Source organism: Tenrec ecaudatus, chromosome 6 (genome assembly GCF_050624435.1).
Source record: "Tenrec ecaudatus isolate mTenEca1 chromosome 6, mTenEca1.hap1, whole genome shotgun sequence".
Taxonomy (NCBI): Eukaryota; Metazoa; Chordata; class Mammalia; order Afrosoricida; family Tenrecidae; genus Tenrec; species Tenrec ecaudatus.
In genome coordinates, this window is record NC_134535.1 from 15,099,092 (window position 1) to 15,114,993 (window position 15,902).

Genomic DNA, 15,902 nt, shown 5'->3' on the forward strand with positions numbered 1-15,902 from the left:
GTGGTCTCTTCTGGGGTCAGCTCACCACAGTGACATTCTTTGACGTACAATTCCCAGTGGATCAAGCCAGTTCTCAGGTAGAGCCACTGCATTTGAAATTTGCAAGAGAAAATAAAATGGTCCCTCACCCCAGACTCAATGGGGACCAAACAAGGGGTGTACAAGGGATGCGGCACAGGTTAGAAATAAGCCCTCTATTCGGGGCCAATGGCTCCTGCCCCATCTGATCCCCACCCCATCCCCAAATGATGGTACAATGTAGCGTGGAAAATGGAAGCTTTATGAATCCACAATGACTTTGGTTTGCAGCATGGAAAAGATAGCTGAGACTGGACTACAAATATTAAAAATGTGATTTTTTTAATATATAAGTACAAAATTTTATTTCTTTATACAACTGTAATGGGATTTGGATCAAACCACTAGTATTTAAAAAACAAAAATAAAACAATGATATAAAAATTGCAAGAAGGTCTGAATCCAAAGTTTTTCTCTACTAATACCCAATACTACGAGGTAAAGGTTATTATACAAATGTGTACAAATTTTAAATACAAATACAAGAGGGCTGGGGTGAAAAGAGCAAAAACAGGAAGCAAGTGCTCATCAGAATGGCATGGAAGCGGACAGACGCCGGCAGGACTGGTTCTTTTTGTACTAATCCCTGTCTCCAAAGCCCCTCCTTGAGCACCCCGTGTCAAACTGAAAGCTTCCATGGGGCAGACTCGAGGTGTGGACGGAGGGTCTAATCCATAAGTTCCCACACTAATTTGGCCTACTGCCCCTTTAAAAAAAAAATAGAGTGTCTCCCGGGCAAAGGAAAACGTCTGTCCTGTAGCCCCAAATCAAGGATAAAGTGTAGGCGTCTGCTTTTCCAGGTCCCTCGGATCATTGTAGGGCCTCCCAAGAGGCGGTCTCACCGTCTTTGGGAAACACTCGTTTAACCCAAGAAATCAAGATTCCTGCTCCTCTTGATTTCAGTTCCCACACACTCCCGAGGCTTTTGTCTCCCCAGTTAAATCTCAGAGCTGTCGAGCTGAGAAAGGCACTCAGCTGCCAGAAGACTGTTGAGAAATACAGGCCGTGTCGGGACACCCTGATGGGGAGAGGGGAAAGGAAGGAAACAGGACGCCCGCTGGCTGCAGCGTCCCCCAGGGCTGGCTGTGACGTCCGAGTGCCACGCCCAGGCCAGGGGAAGAGACACCCCGCTGCCTCGAGCTGAGCTCCTCAGAGCACCAGCTAACCTCACACCGAATCCAGCACAGTCCTGCCGTGCTCAACTATCTTCTCGCCAACTGGGAAGCAAAAGTCTGGTTTTGGAAATAAGAGGGGCTGGGAATGGCAACATTCTTTTTAATTTTACTTCCTTGACATTATTGAAGGACTTTATAAAAGTCTTCATAAAGATGCAGAAACCCAATATAATAATGATTCTTTTTGAGGCTGAATACCTTAAAATGTAAATGATTGGAGTTTTATAGCAGAGCAGAGGAAGGAAGGGAGGGAGGAAGGAAGAAACGGCAACTCTGTATCTTCCACGTGCTCCTGCTTGTGGAGACTTTGTTATTAAATTATATGTACAGAAATTTACAGGATAAATTAAAGTCGAAGATTTAAAAAGTTAAATACACAAAATTAAAACACATTCCCACGCGCACATAAATAAACCTCCGTGAACATCAAGTACTCTTTTTTCAACTCGTGTGTGGAATGCAAAACAGCTTAACTGCCCACCAGGGGGGGTGTAACATGTACCCAAGATGCCCGCGGGCAGAGCCTGCCCTCATGGCTCCCGCACAACCACGCAGCAAAAGGGGTGACGACTTGGTGGCGAACTAAATGCTGCCGACAAGAGACACCAGCTCTTAGATTATTCTGGGCCAGTTAAGTCCAACTGGTGGTATGGGCAACTTTGCCCTCTCCAAACTGTTGATGCTGCCAGAGCTTCCGTGACCCCTTGGCCTCTAATGAAGCCGCCAAAGGTATCAATGATTACAATGAATTTTGAGACATGGACACATATGTAGTAGGAACTGGAACGGACCCACCTACTCGGCTCCTAGTCATCTCAGTAGCTACAGGATGGGAATGCTTTTATCACCTTCCGCCGAGGTCACTTCAAGCTGCAGGGCTTTATGCCTTAGGTAATGGCCATCTTCCCATAAGTCTTTCCTATTAAATTTTAGACTACAAGACAGGTAAGGCAAATGGTCAGTGATGGGTCTGGAGGTACAACTGACTTTGGGAAAAAAACACCTTTTAGCTGTCCATAAAAGGATATACTCGGCACCCGGAACTAGCCCCCAGCCCCCAAGTTACATTGATTAAGGCAGATGGATCCACCACAGGAGAAAGGAGAACCCCAGCCCAGATTCATTCTAAGGTTTTACTCTTGGCCAAACCTTTGCCATTTCATAAAATTATTAATAACAACATCGTTAAAGTCCTATGTATATATTGTACATTATGTATATACACATATAAAAATTTAAAACCTGCACCGAGACCAGTGAAGGATGTGGAACAGTCACATATACACAGCCAGCCAGCAATGGGGTAGAATCAGGTTTCTGTCCCAGGATTCTTTGCTGTCAGAGTCCAGGCATGATGTAAGCAATGTTGTCTAGAGTGTTCGACTGTAAGGCAAGGAAAAAAGGTTCAGTTGAAGAGTACTTCACCCTGGTTTTCTGAGAACCGTTTCTTCCTTCAAGGGAGAGGGAGGAGGCGAAATCACAGTGGGGAGAAGATCCTGCTGTCTGGCATGCTGGGAGTTTCTCTACCAGCCTTTCCCATTAGTCTCAGGGTTAGAAAACAAAGGGCAGATGGGAATCACAGGCCCCCAGGGCTGGAAGGCTCTTCTCCTTGGGGAGAAGGCGTGCTTTCAAGCTTCCCTGAATGCAAAGCTCGGTTCCTCTGACAACATGGTCGCATTCTAGCGTCAAGTACCATGGGCTGACCTATGAAGGGGCTGCAACCTGGCATGAAGACTCTCAAGCCTTCGCCTGACAGTGCTTCTGGAAAGTCAGGGTTTCTCTTGCTCCCGAGGGACTCAGCCCCAAGATCCAAGGACAACTCACCAAGACTTGCTTGGGACAGCCGTTCAATTCAGGTAGTTGTGTGGTCAGACACGCCAAGGGGCCAAGTGCACAGATGATGGAATCCAGCAGCACGGACAGACTGCCAGACACAGCAACCATTCCCTGAAAGGGGAGCAGGGCAGGGCAGGGGAGGGAATGTAACTGACCCAATGTACTAGGAGGACCGCCCCCCCCCCCAAATTGAATTATTTTCACAGCTATGCATTTAATTTCTTTTTATAAAACCACCCTAACATCTTCAAAGTACTCGCTGTTACACTTCATACATTTGTCAAATCTGGGGTTTCATTCTGGGAAACACTTTTCACTCAGTGTTTGGATGTCTGACAGCACCTCCCTCGTTTGTTTTTTTTCCACCACTTATTTGTCATCAAATCACTGTCCTTTTCATGTTTCTCTTCATTTACAGAAACAAAAAGAAGTCACAGGGAGCGAGGTCAGGTGCGTGGGGCAAGAGAGGCATACTGTTTTCTTTTGCCAAAAACTGGCCCATTGAGATGGCTGCCCGAGCAGGTGCATTGTCGTGGTGGCAAACTGAGTCCCTGCCTGCCACAAGTCAGGCCTTTTTTGTTGCACACTGTTATGCAATCGTTTTAGAACCTCTAAATAGAAAGCTTTATTAACAGTCTGATCTGGTGGAACGAATCCCTTATGAGTCGACATTTTCGTCCGTTTGGGAAGTTGACAGACATCCAGAACCAGGTCATCAATAGATATTTCACCTTTTTTGAAACAAGAGAACCACGTGTACACTTGAGTTTTTCCCATAGTGCTGTCCATGTAAGCTGTGTTCAACATCACAACAGTTTCTGTAGCAATTTTCCCCAAGGAAGAAACAAAATTTAACAGCTGCATGCTGTTTGCTTAAATCAGCCATCACAAAAAACGAGGCTCAAATGAAAGTGCTTTTAGAAAAAAATTCACTGGGACCAAAGGGAACTTTCCCCGGCAACACCACTGGTTGCACTAACTCAGAGTATGCTGCTCGATGCTTGGCTAGCAGGAATAAAGTGTATTATAAAAGTTGTTTTGGGGGGTACCTCCTCGTATTTACAGGTTTCTTTTTATAGCCCTAAACCACATTACCCACTGGCAGTCACCTAACCTCTCTCCTGGAAGGTTCTGTTGCATCGAGCCACCTCTGACTGATCACAGCCCTGTGTACAACAGAAGGCAGCCCTGCCCGGTGCTGGGCACTCCCAGTCACTGTTATCTTCCTCTTCCTCTTCCTCTTCACTGACCCCTCCGAGAGGCTGACTGAGGAAGACCACAATGATGTGGAAGGAGGAAAGCCTTCGAGACGTTTAGTTGCCAATGGCGTACGACTCGACATGAGAAGAAAAAGCTGCAAGCAACAATGCGTGACTGGAATTTGGAACGTACGAAGTGTAAGTACAAGGAAACTGGAAGTTGTCAAAAAATGAGATGCATAAAAATGGTTATTCTACTGTTCCTGGCCATTTTGAATAAAACAATAATAATAAGGTTTACTATGCTGGGAATGATGGATTCAAGCGGAATGGTGTTGTACTCATCGTCAAAAAGATAGATCTTGAAATGTACACTGCTGTCTGACAGGATCATGTCTACTGGAATACAAGGAAGTCCAAGCAATCCAACTATCAGTGGAAATTATGGGCCAACAGCAAAAGCAGGTGATGCACAAACTGAAGAACTCTACTGTCGTCAGCCTGCAATTGATCAAACATGCAGACAAGATGCATAGATAATTATTGACAAATAGAACGGAAAAGTTGGGAAAAAGAGGAAGAAGCTGTGGTTGGAAAATATAACCTTGACAGAAACGAATCAGAGATTGCACAACAGAATTTTTCATGACCAATGACAACTCTTCGCACATACATTTTTGAACAACACAAATGGTTAATTACACACATGGACTTCTCCGGACGAAATACACAGAAATTAAACAAACTGGCTACATCTGTGGAAGAGACAGTGGAGAGAAGCACACATCAGGAGCCCAAACGGGCCAGGGCCGACTGTAGAATGGTTCTTCAATTGCTCGTATGTAAGATCAGATTGAAGCTGAGGGAAATTAAAACAAGTCCACTAGAGCCAAAATATGACCTTAGGTCTGTCACATCTGAATTTGCAGATCATCTCAAGGAACACGAATGACAGAAGACCTTATGAGCTGTGGGAGGACATCAAGAAATTTCATACTTCACATGGACAGCAGAAGGCCACGCAAAGGACAGGAAAGAAAGTAAAAAAGTGGGTGTCAGAAGAGACTCCACAACTTGCTCTTAATGGGAGGAGTGGTGACATGAAAGAACTGCACAAAAATGGAGAAAACTTCAAAGGGCAGCTCGAGAAGACAAAGTAACTATTCTAATGAAATCTGCACAGCCGAGAGGGGAACCAAAGGAAAGAACACACTCAGCACGTCGTGCAGGGAAGAGATTCAGGGTAAAACTCAAGCCTGAGTTGCAATCTTGAAGGACTCTACGGGCAAAATACTGCCTGATGCAGGAAGCTTCAAAAGAAGATGGCAAGAATTCACAGTCCCTGCGCCACAAAGGACTACTTGACATTCCACAATTTCAAGAAGTAGCATATGAGCAAGGACCAACGGTTCTGAAGGAAGAGTTCACACTGCACTGAAAGCATCAGCCAACAACCAGGTTCCAGGTATTGATAAAACACCAATGGAAATGTTTCAAAAGCTGAAGAAGCACTGGAAGCACACACTCATCTGTGCCAGGAGATTTGGAAGACAGCTACTTGGCCAACTGACCGGAAGAGATCCTTATTTGTGCCCATTCCAAAGAAAGGTGACTCATAAGAATGCTCAAATTACAGATCAATAGCAATGACATCACATGCAAGTAAAATTCTGCTGAAGATCATCCAACAATGGTTGCAGCAGTACATTGACAGGGAGATGCCACAGGTCCCGCTTGGATTCAGAAGAGGACTGGGCATCATTGCTGATGTCAGATGGATCTTGGCTGAAAGCAGAGACTACCATGTTCACTTGTTTTATTGACTGTGTCAAGGCAATGGACTGTGTGAATCATAACCAACTATGGATAGCCTTGAGAAACGTGGGGATTCCCCAACATTTCATCGTGCCCCTCTGAACTCATACACGGATGAAGAGGCAGTGGTGAATGGAAAAAGGGAAGACTACATGGTTTAAGATCAGGAGAGGTGTGCATGCTGAGCAAATCATCAGAGAAGCTGGCTTCGATGAAGAAGTGGCATCAGGATTCGAGGAAGACTGAAATCCTCACAAGTGGACCAATAGGTAACATTAAGACAAATGGAGAGTTGCAGTTGTCAGGGGTTTTGCTTGCTTGGGTCCAAAATCAATGCTCAAGGAAGCAACAATCAAGAGATCAAGACACGTTGCCCTGGGTAAATGCGCTGCACAGGACCTCTCTCTCTCTTAGGAACAGTTTTATGGGCACATAATTTACATATCATACAATTCAGTAGTTTAATCACTCAGTTATACCAAGGAGAGTTGGGCAATCATCACCATATCAATTTTAGAACATCCGCCCCACCCCCCATGGTTGAATCGTCTTTACAATGTGTTGTGGAGTCAGTCAGTTCCAGGGCTCCCTCCCTGCTCCTGCCTTCCTTTTTTAGTTCCTGAAACCCCCTTTCCCCTCCCTGCCCCTCACCCCGACCCCTACATCAACACTTGTGTTTGGTGTTAGCCTTGTTTCCAGTCCTGTGCCTCACAAGCTGGGAAACCCAACAGAAACAATAAAAACAAAATAGAAATAGGGTGGTAAGGATATAATAATAATAAAAAGACCAAAATACAAATAATGAGTAAGACAGATAAGACCCACCATTAACATCAAAAAAGCCAGGGAACCTGATTAGACCAGAGGATGCAGAGAGGTGCAGTAGGGATCTGGAAACACAGGGAGTCTAGGACGGATGAACCCCTCAGGACCAGTGGTGAGAGTAGGCGACACCGGGAGGGAAGGGGGTGTAGAAAGGGGGAACCGATCTCAGGAATCTACATGTAACCTCATCTCTGGGGGATGAGCAACAGGAAAGTGGGTGAGGGGAGACGCCGGGCAGTGTAAGATAGGATAGAGTAATAATTTATAAGTTATTAAGGGTTTGTGAGGGAGAGGGAGGGGAAAAAGGAAAATGAGCTGATTCCAGGAACTCAAGTGGAAGGCGAATTTTGAGAATGATGAGGGCAACGAATGTATAAGGGTGCTTTACTCAATTAATGTATGTATGGATTGAGATAAGAGTTGTATGAGCCCCAATAAAATGATTTATTAAAAAAAAGTCAGGAAAGAAATTTCTGTCATGGAACAACGAAGAGGTACTTGCACCCAGAACCAATTCAGGTAAGGTCTATAGGGAGGTCATCTGGCCAAGTACTGAGTTTGAATGAGCACATTCAAGATTACCATGGTCTCTGCCTGACAGTAAGGGTGTGACTCTTGGCTGCGGCTAGTAGAGCTGCCAGAAGCTCAGTCTGCCGGGATCCTCTGCAGATGGGTTTTGGGCTCTCACTGTCCTCCACAGCTTTCCACAAATCATAGGACCTCTTTAGCGTACTGCAAACCACGGATGTTCCTTTGAGGATTGTGGTGCGCCTGACCCAGGCCAGGTGTTTTCAAGTGCCTCACATGCATGTGAAAGTTGGACACTGAATGAGGAAAACCAAAGAAGACCGATGCTTTTGAAAATTGTGCTGCTGAAGAATATTCAAAGTACCATGGACTGCTAAAGGGACAAACCAATCTGTCTTAGAAGAAGTAAAGCCAGAGTGCTCCTTAGAGGCAAGGATGGCAAGACTTCATCTTGCATACTTTGGCCATGTGGTGAGAAGAGCCCAGTCCCTGGAGAAGGACAGCATGTTTGATAAAGGAGAGGGAAAGGCCCCCAAGGAGATGGATTAACACAACCGTGCGACAATGGCTCAACCATAAGAACTGTCAGGATGGCATGGAACTGATTCTGGGGCACCAACACCAACTCCCTAGAGAAGGGCATCCTGCGTGGTAAAGTAGGCCAGCACAGAGAACCTCAGTGAGATGAAGTTACACAGTAGTGCCCCAACAGGCCCCAACATAGCAACGATGGTGAACGTGGTACAGGACTGTGCAAGGTTTTGTTCTGTTGGACATAAGGTTGCTGAGTTATAATGGACTGGCTGGCACCGAGTGAAAACGAGACACAAAGTGTGATTAAAATAAGGGTTGGACTCAAGTGATTTCAGTAAGGATATGAGCAGGGTGGATAAGGGGAACCAGAGTAAAAGTGTGACTTGGCTCATACACTCTTGCAAGGCTGCGCCTCAAGAAAAAGCCCACACTAATCCTGGTGCCGAGGTGGTTACTAGTTAGGCGGCTAACTGCCAGCCATGGGGAAAAGGAAGGCTTTTCTACTCCTGTAAGCAGTGTAGTTTTGGTAACCCGCAGGAGCAATTGCATCCTGTCCTGTAGGGTGGCTTTAACTTGGAATGGACTCAACGGCAGTGAGTCTGTTTTTTGGTTTAATCCTGACTCATTAGCATATGGGGTTATGGCTTAGAACATATAAAAAAGGATAATTACGTGATTGCAAAATGGAGAGCATCTGCACAGTACTGCCTAGCTTAACCCTTCATGTTCTCCAATCGACCTTTAACCACTTAAGGCAGCACCTCCTACAGAATGAGAGTCCAGGACCATGCAGTCAATGCTGGTTCAAAGCAACCCTGCATAGGGTCTCTGAGGCTGTAAATCTTGAGGGAATCAGCCAGCCTTCCCTTTCTCGTGCAGAGTAACAGGTGGCTTTGAACTGTCAACCTTGTGGTTGCAGCACAAGAGGGTTGGAAATGGGGCAAACTAGACTCTTCATATCGGCAGCTTTCAGGGACTCGATCTTTCGGTGAGCAAATGGTACAGATCACCGTTCCCTAAAGTGTGGCATGCATTTCCAATTGGTACATCAATGAACACGAACTATTTCTCATAGTTATGTATCCATTGTGACACACCAGAAAAAGTTCCCTGGAATATGACACTTGTGATATTAAGGATATTTTTGTGCATGCACAGGCAGGTTGATTTAGATAAAAATACAAAAGCAATGAAAGAGTTTAAGTGGCATGAGCAAATTGCCAAATTGTGAGGATGTATCTAAATGACTAAAGTTCTAAAAAAAGCAAACCAGCAGGGTCAGGCAGTGACTGCTAATGGGTATGGGTTCTTTTGTCGCAGGGGGTGGATGTGTAGTGATAAAATGGTTCTAGAACTAGACAGTGGCGACGGATCCATGTTCTGTGAATACACTATTGTCGTTAGGTGCCACTGAGTCAGATCCAATCACAGTGACCATATGGTACGTGCAAGACAATGGAACAGTGCCTGGTCCTGCGGCATCCACTCGATTGTCGCCTACACTGCAGCGGCGAGGTGCCAGTCCACCTTGATGAGGGCCTTCCTCTTCTTGCTGACCCTTCGTTTACCAAGTAGGATGTCTGTCTCCAGGGGCTGGGTCCTCCCGGCAATGTGACAGGGGTGAAGTTAAGCCATCCTCACTTCTAAGGAGCACTCTCTGGCTGTACTTCTTCCAAGACATAGATTTATTTATTCTTCTGGAAGTCCATGGTATATGCAATATTCTTCCACAACACCGTAATTCAAAGGCACCGATTCTTCAATCTTCCTTATTGACATGCAGATGAGGCTTGAGTCAAGGGTGTCTTTTTTTACTTCTTTAAAGAGTGTCTTATAACATGGCTTGGGTGAGAAGAATCTTTGTCCCCAAAGTGAAATCTTTGCTTTTGAATATTTTAAAGAGGACTTCTGTAGCAGATGCCCCACAAGGAACACATTCTTTCTTTGATTTCTTGACTGCCACTCGCATGGCACTGCTCGTGTATCCAAGTAAATGGAATCCTCGACAACTTCAGTAGGTTTTACACATGGTATGAGTTAATACAGTGGTTAAAAAAACAAAGTGGAGTAGAAAATCTGAGACGCTTTCTGTTATGGTTATGAAGTATAAGTAACTCACTCAGAGAAGCTGGTTTGTTTTAAACGGTTAAATATATGTACTACGGGACTTGCAACACATTTGTGGGAAAATGATAGTATTTCTTAACTCCATTTCCCCGCAAACTTTCTGAAACCCTCCTGTGCGTATACAAAGCTGTGTAAGTACGCACACATATCTTTAGACACATCTGTCGTACACAGGGTTGCTGTGAATCAAAACCAAAAGATGGCACCTAGCAACACAGATGGCAAACTATGTACACACACACACACTTTCCAGCTAGACTGCAAACTTCCTGTTTATACTTTGCTAGTCACATTTTCTATTCCCCAAATTCTTGGAATAATACCTACGTACTCAACAAATATTTGCTAAACTAAATAGGAATATCAGAGAAAATCTGATATATGGAAAGTGTTTAAAAGAAATAATTTTTACTTCTAACTTGCTAGGAAATATGGGAAGGGCTAAGTATAAAAAATGAATAAAAATCAAACCAGATACAGTGTCAGGTCTTGAGGCCTTTGGTATTTTATTTGTTGGGTAACAGCCGATAAAAGGTGAAATAGCTAAAAATGGCTTCTGGGAGGGTGTAGTCTCTCTTTGCTGAAATGTTCTATTAGAACCACTGGAAAGCTAGATGACTTCACCACTGGGTTAGCCACAGGGGTCATCTGGATAGAAATTGAATATGGAAATAGAAATGGAACATGACAGCTTTGTAGGTTAAGTGATTTTGAAATTGAACTTTAAAAAGACAAAGATCTCCCCAGGGCACAAAACCCAATATAATTCGAGTGCAGAGACCAACAAAGAACTTGAGAATCCCAACTTCCCCATATTTGTTACATATTTTCTTTTTAATCATTTTATTGGGGGCTCATACAACTCTTATCACTCTTATCCATACATACATCAATTGTGTCAAGCACATTTGTACATTCGTTGCCATTATCATTCTCAAAACATTTGCCCTCTACTTAAGCCCCTGGCATCAGCTCCTCATTTCCCCCTTCCCTCCCTGCTTCACCCTCACTCATGAACCCTTGATAATTTGTAAATTATTGATATGTCATATCTTACACTGTCCGACGTCTCCCTTCACCAACTTTTCTGTTGACTGCCCCACAGGGAAGAGGTTATATGTAGATCCCTGTCATCGGTTTCTCCTTTCCACCCCACCATCGCCACTCTCACCACTGGTCCTGAAGGGATCATCGGTTTGCTACCTATTTTTAAAGAGGTAGAGGAACTCTTAACCTGACCTACACAATCTAGTCTGTTTACCTAAAATCTTGCTGTAAATGCACAGACAGGTCCATCTCTTAGAAGTTCAAGCGATCCAAATTGCCCTAGGATTTTTATTCATCATTTCCATGCTCCCCCACCTTTTAATAAAAGGATTTTGAGTGTGTGTGTGGAGCAGCATTTCAAGAGGCTAGTACTAGTGTAAATTTGAGAACCAGCAGGTCGATCCCAAATCTGCAGATGTTTCTTATGACCATGTGGCTTCTTCATCAGTGTGCCCTGAGCACCTGGCTGCACTGCCATGCATAGCCTCCATGAGTGCCTATGAGGTGAGTACGCGAATCTGTCATCTAAGGGCCTGGACTCGCCCCACTGACCGCTGTCCTTACCTCAGTTTCCTGCAGGCGGTGGCCAATGAGGCTGAGGGACTCCCCCAACAGCTGGAGGTGAGCAGCAACATCAATGGGCTCTGTTTCTGGGGCTTTGGCTGGTGAGGTTGGGAAAAGCATAGTGCTGGGTGGGGACTTCTTTTGGGGTGACAGCACTCCTGTCGAAGAAGCTGAGAAGAGAGGGACAAAACACACCAAATTTACCTGTGGTCGTCAACACCACAAAAATGTTCTTGCTAAAGTTTCTTTTTTTTCAGTGACTGACACCAGACTTGTGTGCCAAATCAGCCTATGACCTAGTTTTGTATGGTCTATAAGCGAAGAACGGTTTTGCTCTCTTAAGGAGTTGGAAAGCAAAATCACCCCCAGAGAAAACAACAGAGAAGAATGCATGACAGAAACTTGGGTGTGGCCCCCAAAGCCTAGAATAATTTGTATCTGGCCCTTCACAGTTTGGCTATCTCTGACCTCCATTTCCCAAATGTGATCATCACTTGGTGACCTGTAGCACTCAGGAACATTCCTGGGGGTCAAGATGTGCTTCTCCTAGAAGCTGCAGACCTCCAGGGGCATTGAAGGTGGAGGGACTCTGGCCTACCTTTCACTTTCATGGAGCCTTCGGAGCCGCATGCTTTTCTCTTCACGGTGGTCGCTTCTGCTTTGTTCTGCTTGTGCTGCAGGTATTGCGCTTTCTGCTTCCAAACCTGCAGTTGGGTCAGGAGCCAGTAATTTAAAAGGGCAAAGCAGTAAGAGGGAAGGCGGGCATGGGAGTGTGGAAGAGAATGCGTGCAGCCTGAGCTCTCCACAGGGCTTGGAAGAATGGCTCTAGTTAGAGAGAGAGCTCAACAGTTCTGAGAGAGAGATAACATCAAATGTACATGCTCCAGATGGAAGGCTATCCTCACAGCATTTCTCCCCCCTCCGCCCCCTAAAGTGCTACTTTAAAGATGCCTTGTACAAGTGCCTGGCTGCTCGCTGTGCAGCCGGAGACTACCCATCTCTGAGTGTAAACAAGTTTTCTTGTCTTCCCTGCTCAAAGGGCGGATGACCCCCTTCTGCTGCCTGCTTCTGATGCTGGTTGTGGGTTGTCCCTCCAATGAGCTTAGGGACATCCAAGAGTTAAGCCAATGCCCACCGTGTTACTTATGTGACTGATGGGGGCTTGCTAGTCCCAGGATGATATAAACCAGCTGAAAAATACATTTGCTCTCCTGATCCTGACATCGGGAAAGGTGAGCCCCCGCCCTCAGTCCCTGCTCTTTCTGTCTCTTTATTTCCCCTAATTGCACCATCGCTCCCGGGACTGCTTGGCTGTGGGGCTAGACCCCCTCCCCCCCAGAAGACCAAAATGAACAGCACAGGAGAGCAGGCAGGGTGTTACAACTGTTTAAGCTGAAGGCTACTGAAGAAGCTTCAGAGATTACGCCCACTCTTCTCGAACTACAGACACCTGTCAAAGCCGTGATACAACAGTGGCATTGACTTTGACATCACTCTAGGCTGAGCCTCAGGGACAATGGTGTTAAGCAATCGGTGGCAAACTAAAAGGCTGGCAATCACACCCAGCCAGCAGCTCCGTGGAAGAATGACCTGGCTGCCCGCCCTGGGAGGAGTACAGACTAGACTAGAGCAGGGGTCCTCAAACTTTTTAAACAGGGGGCCAGTTCACTGTCCCTCAGACCCATTGGAGGGCTGGACTATAGTTTAAAAAAAACAAACTATGACCAAATTCCTATGCACACTGCACATATCTTATTTTGAATAAAAACCAAAACAGGGCAAAAACACTGGGTGGGCCGGATAAATGTCCTCGAAAGGCTGCATGTGGCCCACGGGCCGCAGCTTGAGCACCCCTGGCCTAGAGAACCATCTGGAGCAGCTGTACTCTTGTCACATGAAGTTGGAAGGAGATGACACCGTGTGACCGAAGAACAAGGTTGAAATGCAAAATCATGGAGTAAACATCTGATTTCAGTACAACGTCCACATGGTTTAAATATGTCCTCTCACCTGTTGCTTGGGAGAGTGACAATGACATGGAAGCTAGAAACTAAGGGCTAACTATGCAGGCATTTCACCAGTTGAGCTACACCTTAAAGCAAGATGGTAATTCTAATCCTGAGACCATAATTCTAGTGCTCTATGATCCAGCTGGAAAGTGACTGTAAATGATTCTTCCAGGACTCTATTCCTTCCTGCTTTGCTAGCTCTGGGTGGTCGGGTACATTGTGTGTAACCTCGTCAATTCACCTCTATGGTTTTATTGCTCGAAGCGGCGATCGAGTGTTTCCCAGGCCTCAGACTACAGCCTCTGTACCAGACGGCTCTCATTCTGAATTTTCTTTCAACAGCACTCTAATCACTGCCCAGTTAAGTCATCTTTAGGCTCAAATGTATGGTTGTTGGGATAAAAAAAACCTAGACTAGTTTAGAAAAGAGAGGATCTCTGCTGCTAAGTTCTGCCCAGGGTGAGCTGGCACAGTGCCCTGGGCCACAGAGCCCATTTTCGTTGGCACTCTCCCTATTTTCAGTACTGTCTGTCTACAGGAGAATCATGCCCTTTGAAGGCGTACAGCAATGGTTCACAGTGCTGGTCAGGAGGCGTACCTACCAGTTTATCCTTCTCTGGCAATTGCTTCCACACCTCAGCCAATTTTTTACTTAGTTCCCCGAAATCTGGAGTAAAAGAGTAAAAAAGAAAACTGATATAATACATGGTTAACTATCAACAAAACACCAGTTTGATGAGAAGCAAAGACTGGAAAAGGTTTTTGAAGCTCATATTTAAGTAGCAGAAGATTCTCTCAAAAATGCCAATCCAAATGGACCCCATCCCCTTTCTTCTGATTCTTTCCTGCCTGAAAGGAGCTGCACTGTGACCATGAGCCAGGTTCCTGTTCCCACACACCTGCTTGCTAGGCGTGATTCCTCACACACTCTGCTTCCTCAGAATAGGGCTGATGAATTTAAGTAAAAGTGAATATGTATGGTAGAACTTAATAAAAATAAAGATGATGTTAGGGGCCTGCCAAATTTTAGAGTAACGGGAAAAATAACCCCCACAAACCCATAAAAACACATAAAACATAAGAAGCCCATTAAAAAACAAACTCACTGTCATCGAGTCTATGTTGGTTCCTAATGATCCTATAGGACAAGGTAGACCTGCCATTGTGAGTTTCCAAGATCATGTAACTATGGGAGTAGAAAGCCTCTTCTTCCTCCCAAGGACTAGCAGATGATTTTGAACTGCAGACCTCTTGGATCACAGTCCAACAAATAACCACTCCACTACCAGGACCCTGAATGATCCGAACGGAAGAATTCCTCTATACCAGCTAGAGACCAATCTTGCAGATCTGTCCGGTGAGCACCCTTCCAGTATTTGCATAGTGACTGTGTGCTTCAGAAAGCACATCTTCATCTTTTGACTACTGCACATTTGCCTCCTAACAAGCTCAGTAGTGGACTAGACAGCTATTTTACACAGCAGGCAAAAGACTCCCGCAGAAGGTAAGTGACTGTCCAAGGGGGGCGTGCTGCAGTGTTTTCTCACTTCACTAGCTTCGAGCACAAAGCAAAAACATGAGGGCTTTCCTAAAAGATCATGGAGACAATTCCATTCTCCATAAACTTTGTGAAGGCTCCTGGTATAACACGAGTGAGCTTGGCTGCAACTCTAACCCGGGGGAAGTTTAAGGGAAAGGTCAATTGTGGAGTCATGGAAAATAACAGCAGCCGACGTTCCGATGACAGGTAATCACACAGAGCTGCATCTTTATGCACATTCATGATGAGCTACAGGAGCCCAGCGGAGCACTGGTCAAAGTGCCTGGCTGCTAACTGAAAGGATGGCTACTCAAATGCAGGGAGGATGGAGCAGGTCCGCTTCTGTATGAATGAATGTCTTGGAAATCCGATGGTTTGCCTACATTGCCCCATAGGGTCACTCAGTCAGAAATGACTTGATGGCAATTAAAAAAAATGTTTTATTAAACGCATAAACTACACTTCAGAAAATTCAGATTTATATGAACCTTCCTCATTTGATCAGTTTAAGAGCTGCAAAGAGAAAACTTTACACTTTTAGAATGATGTAAACAGGCCGAGGAAAGGAATGAGTTTTGTATTCTTCTAATGCAAAAGGCAGACAGTGCTGCTGATTGAGCGATTT

The 15,902-nt window shown here is 45.2% G+C and overlaps 1 protein-coding gene across 4 annotated transcripts in view; it reads right to left on the reverse strand.

The window, feature by feature from the left end:
* Nucleotides 1-343: 343 nt before the first annotated feature.
* HMGXB4 (HMG-box containing 4) overlaps nucleotides 344-15,902 on the reverse strand; it is a 43,902-nt gene continuing 28,343 nt past the window's right edge. For all 4 annotated transcript variants that reach the window (XM_075551015.1, XM_075551017.1, XM_075551013.1 and 1 more), the window contains 5 exons: nucleotides 14,340-14,404; nucleotides 12,327-12,432; nucleotides 11,729-11,898; nucleotides 3,078-3,200; nucleotides 344-2,636 (listed from right to left, as the gene is read on the reverse strand). In XM_075551015.1, coding sequence (XP_075407130.1) covers nucleotides 2,592-2,636; nucleotides 3,078-3,200; nucleotides 11,729-11,898; nucleotides 12,327-12,432; nucleotides 14,340-14,404 — 509 coding nt within the window. In that variant the 3' untranslated portion in view covers nucleotides 344-2,591. The remainder of the gene's footprint in view (nucleotides 2,637-3,077; nucleotides 3,201-11,728; nucleotides 11,899-12,326; nucleotides 12,433-14,339; nucleotides 14,405-15,902) is intronic.